This window comes from Bison bison, unplaced genomic scaffold (genome assembly GCF_000754665.1).
Source record: "Bison bison bison isolate TAMUID 2011002044 unplaced genomic scaffold, Bison_UMD1.0 scf7180017862984, whole genome shotgun sequence".
Classification (NCBI taxonomy): domain Eukaryota; kingdom Metazoa; phylum Chordata; class Mammalia; order Artiodactyla; family Bovidae; genus Bison; species Bison bison.
In genome coordinates this window covers 914,476-922,070 of record NW_011493556.1, presented here as the reverse complement: position 1 = coordinate 922,070, position 7,595 = coordinate 914,476, and the positions used below count along the sequence as shown (strand labels likewise).

The following is a 7,595-nucleotide window of genomic DNA, read 5'->3' as shown; positions in this document are numbered from 1 at the left end:
TGGCCACCTCATGTGAAGAGTTGTCTCATTGGAAAAGACTCTGATGCTGGGAGGGATTGGGGGCAGGAGGAGAAGGGGACGACAGAGGATGAGATGGCTGGATGGCATCACTGACTTGATGGACGTGAGTCTGAGTGAACTCCGGGAGTTGGTGATGGACAGGGAGGCCTGGCGTGCTGCGATTCATGGGGTCGCAAAAGGTCGAACACGACTGAGTGACTGAACTGAAGTGAACTGAACTAATAAATACTATTTAAGTATACAATTATATATTACTGACTTTATTCTTCAGTTTATCTTTATATTTCTAATAGGAATTTCTTATCCAGAGCAAGGAGATAGTTATTTCCTTAGAACAGATTCAGAATTAACTATCAAATCAAGAAGATATGCTTTTACTTATGACTTGTTTTGTTGTAAGTTGGTATTTACGGCATGCTTCTCCAAATACTTGAGTTAGAAGAAACTTTTAAAAGTAAATTTAAGGCATAGAGGTAATTTATTTCACAAATAGCCACTGTTTACCTGTGCATGAATAGTCATCGATTCTGATGTATCCAGTTTTGCAGATGCACATGAAGGACCCCGGGGTGTTGACACACATCGTGTTCTCACGACAGTAATGGCGCCCTTCGGCACACTCATCAATGTCTGCGAAGAAAAAGCAGGGCAAGAGGTCAACCATGGCCAATATTACAGTTTTTCTACAATTTTCTTTGGTGGGGAGAGGGCAAAAGTCACTAATTGAGAAGAATTTTTAAAATGTAGTCAAAGTATCTCTTTTAATAGAAACCTTTGATGTTGAAATGACAAAAACTATAATATTTTTTCCTAACAGCTCTTGTTGGAGTTTAAAATATATCTTTTTATTCTAACTTGCATCATTCTAAAATATATTTCAAAATATCCAGCCCATTCATCTACCTAGATAGAATGATAAAATGAATCAGAACACAGAGACTGGGCTGCCTTAGGGTCTTAGAAGCTTCAATCACTGAGCATACCATATATTATTTTTTGATTCACTGGCTATTCTGTACACTTGGGGAGGCCCTGAAAGAGGTAAATAAAATATTCAATAAACACCAGAACTTGAAAATCTTCACTTAAAGATATGAAACCAACAACATGTAGTTTATTAGAGATATAGCTATCCCAGTAAGTGTTGAACAGAGATGAAATTACAGTGTAGAGCCTGATATAAATAAGAAGCTGTAAAACAGCAAAATAAGATAACATATTGAAGAACTTTCATAGTAATTCATATTCTAAGTATTGTTTTCTTGGTATTGCTTAATGTGTCTGAAGAAACTATTAATGCTCTAAGGATTTAGTGCAAACTAATAATCTAATTTTGTTCTCTTATAATGAGGTGAAGGCTAAGGCTAGAGGCCACTATTCATTTATCCCCTCTTTCAGTGAATATTTATGTTCCCCTTTCCTTGTTCCAAGCATTGTTCTGGGGTTTATTGATGAAAACAGAAGGGCATGGGTAAGGTATGCTGTGTCTTCAAGGATCTCCCATCTAGAAGGGAAGTAGACCTCCCTACTAAAAGGGAAGTAGATCAAAGAATCACAGAGAGGGTGGCACGCTGACAACAAAGAATGGCACAAGATGGTGGGCAAGGCCTCTGAATCTCAGCCCAGCACTGTTGCTGCTAGGATGTTGGGGGAAGCCCCACATGCTTGTGTGAGAGAGGACTTATGAGTTCTTGGGAAAAATAATGCTTCACTGATCTGAGAAACTCTTTACAACTTAAAGAGCTTTATTAAAGTGGAGTATTTATGCTTTTCTCATGTGGCTCAGCTGGTAAAAAATCTGCCTGCAATGCGGGAGACCTGGATTTGACTCCTGGGTTGGGAAGATCCCCTGGAGAAGGGAACAGCTACCTACTCCAGTATTCTGATCTGGAGAATTCCATGGACAGTATATAGCCCATGGGGTCGCAAAGAGTCGGACACCATTGATCAACTTTCACTCCCTTTCACATAGACCATTAAGTTTCAAGCATTTATTAGCAATCACTGTCTATCAAAAATAAGAAATAACTATATGCATACATGCTGTTTAGTTCACAATAGGCTGGATTTCACATGTATTTCCTCAAAGAACTCAAATAACCTATTGAGGTAGGTAGAATGAGCTTAACTATTATCTCCATTTTTCAGATGAGAGATTTGAGGCACAGAAAGGTTAAAGGACTTTCCTTAAGTCATAGAGATAATTAATTGGCAGATCAAAGCATGTGAACATAGGTCTTTTGAACTGCTCCAACCACAAGCTTTCTTAATCTGTATTATAATGAAAGAAACGTCTTAGTCTAGTTCACAGGTATACTTTGCTGGTCATAACCTCCTGCCAGGGACTCTGGTCCCTTGGATCCTGCCATATCTCACTGCATATTTCATGTATACTTCTGATTATTCTTTCTCTGACTCCAAGGAGCTCTTCTTCCTCTACCTGCCAGGTGAATGCTGGTGCCTCCTGGGGTCTGTTCCTGACCTGTTTTCTCTCTCTCCACTCTGTGCAATTTTATACATTGTTACGGCATCACTACCACATGAAGTGACATTTCTTTAAAACATTTAATTTTATATTGGAGTATAGCTGATTAACAATGTTGTATAGTTTCAAGGGGACAGCAGAGGGGCTCAGCCATTCATATACATATCCATTCTCCACCAGACCCCCTTCAATCCAGGTTGCCACATAACACTGAGCAGAGTTTCCTGTGCTATACAGTAGGACCTTGTCATACTCCAAGTTTTGAGTGAAGAAACTTGCGAGTGCAAAGTCATAATAAGCACTAGTACTAATTGGGAAGAATATGAATTTTAACAATAAAACTGTCCCCATTTTATAGTTTCTCTCTGCATGGAACATAAAGCATTTTACAGGTATTTTATCATTATGTAGCACTCTTTATTAAGGGCCTTAATGCATTGACCAGGCAAGGTGCTTCTCCTCTAGAAGTCTACTTTCTCAAATCCTTGTGGTGAAGCCACAAAGTAACACTGACCTCATCTGTACTATTAAAAGAAATGCATCAATTATAGGAGAGAACTAGATGACCCCATACTACACAAAAGTCATGCCATTCATATAAACTCAACTATACTTCCTGAGAGTGTCAAAAGAAGCAGCTGACAGAGTCTCTCAGGCAGCTATATTTTAGAGCTAGAGGACCACTGGCAATCATCTGGGCTAACTACTTATTTTACAGATGAAAAAACTGAAGTTTAGAGAGACTCAATTTTCCATTCAACTTCTAAATGAAAGTCAACACAGTAAATTACAAGCAGCATACAAAGCCCTTTCCAGTTTGGCCATTATTTTCCTGACTTTACATTCTATGACCTCACTCTTTATTCATTCTCAGTGCTCTGGCCACACTGAGCTTTTGGTCATTTCTTGAAGGGGCCAATGCTCTTTCTTTTTTTTTTTTTTCTTTTTCATATTTAGGTGCTTTTGCATATGTCATTCTCTAGTCTCCTTCTCTCCCTATCACCACCTCAGTGGGTCTTGTCTACCAATCAATTGAACCTTCAAGAATCTGTTTAACTCTCTGTGAAAACTTCCCTAATGAAGTAAAATGTTCCCTATGTAATACTCCCTTGGAACTTTGTGAATGTTTTCATTAAAGACATATCCACTTTACCTTTATTAATTTTTGTAGGCTTCTTTTTTCCAGTAAGTCAAATATACTACTGAAGGGCAGAGATCATGTATTTGTGTTTCTTAACTCTGGCTACACATTATACTTAACTGAGATGCTTTTAAAAACCATTAGTTTTTGTGCTGACTTCCTAACTCTCACTCCAAATTCTTATTTAATTATCTGTAATGGAACACACACATAATATTATTTTTAATCTTCTCTTTGAAGAATTTAATGTAAAATTAAATTTTTCAGCAGAATTTTTCAGTAAAGAACCAGACAGTAAATATTTTAGGCTTTGGGTGTCCATATGCTCTCTATTGCAACTACTTAACTCCTGTTGTTGCAGTGAAGGCAACCATAGACAATATGTAAATGAATGAGCCTGACAATGTTCCAATAAAGCTTTATTTATAAAATAGGAAGGTGAATAAGATTTGGCCCACAGGCCATAGTTTGATAACCCCTTGTTTAATGCATAATCAGAGTTAAGGATCACTCGGAAGGACCATGATGGCAAAGTAGCAGGACATGAGGTTAACCTCCTCCAACAAACACATTAAAAATACATCCATATACAGGAATTTTCACAGAGAGTCAACTAGAAACTGAAGAAGATCTCTTATACAACCAAAGCTGCAGGAAAGCTCTCCACATAATGAGGTTGGACAGAAAAGAAAAATAAAAAGGCATTAGGACAGTATTGGCATCTCTGAGAAGGATCTGTAAAGAAGAGAAAGTCCACATGTAGCCCCTTGTCCTGGAGGATCCCTTTCCACCTAAGAGGTCAGCTGGCACTAGAAGGGCCTGGACTTTGCTCATGAGGAGTGTGTGCATGCTGGCTTGCTAGTAATCATGGAGGAGAGAGACAGAACAGACGGCTGCCCCCTCACCACAGTCCCAAACACCTGAAATGTGTGCCAGGCAGGGCTGCTAGCACTCCATGACTAGGTGTTATATCCAAGTCAGAAGGGCACTTGGAGGGAACTCAGCCTAGCTGCACGGAGACAGCCCAGGGGTCCTGGGGAGTGGTTCAGGTCGAACCTTGAAGCCCACTGTCAGCACAGCACGCACGTGGCAGGTGTGGGACTGGCATTGGAGCCATCATCAGTGCTCATACAGATGGAGCTGGGTCCAGTCGTGGCGCACTGTGGGCTCACATATGAAGGGGGCAAGTCTGGCCTTGAAGCCCATCATAAGAGCTCATTGGGTGAGCAGAGGTCTGGTTGCAGTGGACTTTGTCAGGTGGTGCCAGATAAATGCATGTCTTGAGTGGACAGCCCCTGGGGAAGAGTATATAGCCGCCTCATTTCCAGACAGAGCCTTCTGGTTCCACCCATATCATCATACAGTTTGCAGCCAGATCTGGGGCACACAGGACCTGGGAGAGGTCTGCCACAGAGGCAGTCAAGACTCCAGGAAGCAGCGTAACCACCTTGAATCCTGCAGCCAGAGCATCCTATTCCCCAGCCCCAACCCACTCCACACCACAGCCTAGAACCAGGTCTGGGGCAAAAAGCGGAGAAAGGGATGCAACCTTGGGCTACTTCTGGGCAAAACCATGGATGCCTACATGGGCAGCACATAGGTTCACTGAGTCTCTTACTTCACTAGTCACATCCTTTGGGACAGAGCAAACATTTAAGGGCAACAGAGCCTTATTGAACTTGACTCTCAGGGCTTCTAGTCCAAAAACTGGGGAGCAGATCCGGCCCCTGACAGGGCTGCAACCACCACAGAGTAAAGAGGCCTTGTCCAACACATCAGTGCACTCTCTGGATACTGCAACACCAGTTGTAACCCCTATCAAAGGGATAATGGCCAACACAGCCTGAAAAAGGATGTGGCTGACATCCTTTTGGACCTGGAAAATAGGGTTTAAGATGGAAATAAGTACTTTACTTTAAATATCAATGGACTAAATGTGCCTAACAAAAGATACAGAGTGGCAGATTAGATTAAAAAAACAAGAATCTACAACATGCTGCCTATGAGAGACTCACTTCAGGGCGAAAGACACATTGATTGAAAGTCAGGGGATGGAAAAAGATATTTCATACAAGTGGAAATGACAAAAAAGCGGGGGTGGCAATACTCATCTCAGAGGACATAGACTTTTTAAAAAAGTCCATAAAGAAAGGTAAAGAAGGACATTATATAATAAAAGAATCAATACAAGAAGAGGATATTACATTCATTAACATACAGGCACCCAATATAGGAGTACCTAAATACATAAACAGACGTAAAGGGAAAAATTAAGAGGAATACAATAATAGTAGGAGAACTTAATGCCTCACTGATATCAATGGCCAGATCTTTCAGACAGAAAATGTTTAGGTAAGAGAGGTCCTAAATGACACAATACACTAATTGGAGTTAATCCATGTTTACAGGACACTACAAAAAAATTAGAATATGCATTCATCTCAAGCACGCATGGAGCACTATCTACCCCTGCTACTTCTATATGTTTGCACTGGTCTATAAGGAAAGTAGGGCTTCCCAGAGGGTGCTAGTGGTAAAGAACATGCCTACCAATGCAGGAGACCTCAGACCTGGGTTCTCCTGAGTCGGGATGATCCCCCGGAGAAGTGCATGGCAACCCATTCCAATACCTGGAGAATTCCATGGACAGAGGAACCTGGCGGGCTACAGACAGGGTCTCAAAGAGTCAGACACAACTGAAGCGACTTAGCACACATGCATGAATAAGAAAAGTATCATGTTCAATTACAGTCTAAAAAAACCAAATTGCAAGCACCCTGGGTAATATGATGAAAATTCATTTGCTTCCAGAGTTTTAGGATCATAATAGGAGTCATATGGGATTATTAATGTGCTCAGCTGTACCAAAGGACTTTAACTCTGCTTCTCTGAGGGAGCAAAGTTTCTCCTCAGTCACTAAGTCCTGTCTGACTCTTTGCAGCCCCATAGACTACAGCACACCAGGCTTTTCTGTTCTTCACTGAGAGGTCCATTTATTGCATGAGGCAAAAAAAGACAAATTCTAACTGGAGAAATAACACTTAAATTATAATGTTATGAGGTGATACATATCAGAAACATATACAAAGTGTATTTAATAAGGAGTAACTATTTTTAAAACAGTGTTTATATGTTCTGAGAATCAATTAATTTAGACCACATTTAGGAATTTATATTTAGTGACATAAATAATTTTATAACTATTCCCTACCCCCTCAGCAATCAATGCAAAGAAATAGAGGAAAACAATGGAATGGGAAAGACTAGAGATCTCTTCAAGAAAATTAGAGATACCAAGGGAACATTTCATGCAAAGATGAGCTCAATAAAGGACAGAAATGGTATGGACCTGACAAAAGCAGAAGATATTAAGAAGAGGTGGTAAGAATACACAGAAGAACTATACAAAAAAGATCTTCAGGATTCAGATAATCACGATGGTGTGCTCACCTAGAGACAGGCATCCTGGAATGTGAAGTCAAGTGGGCCTTAGGAAGCACCACTACGAACAAAGTTAGTGGAGGTGACAGAATTCCAGTTGAGCTATTCCAAATCCTGAAAGATGATGCTGTGAAAGTGCTGCACTCAATATGCCAGCAAATTTGGAAAACTCAGCAGTGGCCACAGGACTGGAAAAGGTCAGTTTTCATTTCAATCCCAAAAAAAGGAAATACCAAAGAATGTTCAAACTACCGCACAATTGCACTCATCTCACATGCTAGTAAAGTAATGCTCAAAATTCTCCAAGTCAGGCTTCAGCAATACGTGAACTAGGAATTTCCAGATGTTCAAGCTGGTTTTAGAAAAGGCAGAGGAACCAGAGATCAAATTGCCAACATCTGCTGGATCATAGAAAAAGCAAGAGAGTTCCAGAAAAACATCTATTTCTGCTTTATTGACCATGCCAAAGCCTTTGACTGTGTGGATCACCATAAACTGTGGAAAATT

General features: G+C 40.3%; 1 protein-coding gene across 2 annotated transcripts in view; it reads right to left on the bottom strand.

The window, feature by feature from the left end:
* NELL2 (NEL-like 2 (chicken)) overlaps nucleotides 1-7,595 on the bottom strand; it is a 389,871-nt gene that overhangs the window by 169,614 nt on the left and 212,662 nt on the right. For both annotated transcript variants that reach the window (XM_010833122.1, XM_010833121.1), the window contains one exon: nucleotides 526-651. In XM_010833122.1, coding sequence (XP_010831424.1) covers nucleotides 526-651 — 126 coding nt within the window. The remainder of the gene's footprint in view (nucleotides 1-525; nucleotides 652-7,595) is intronic.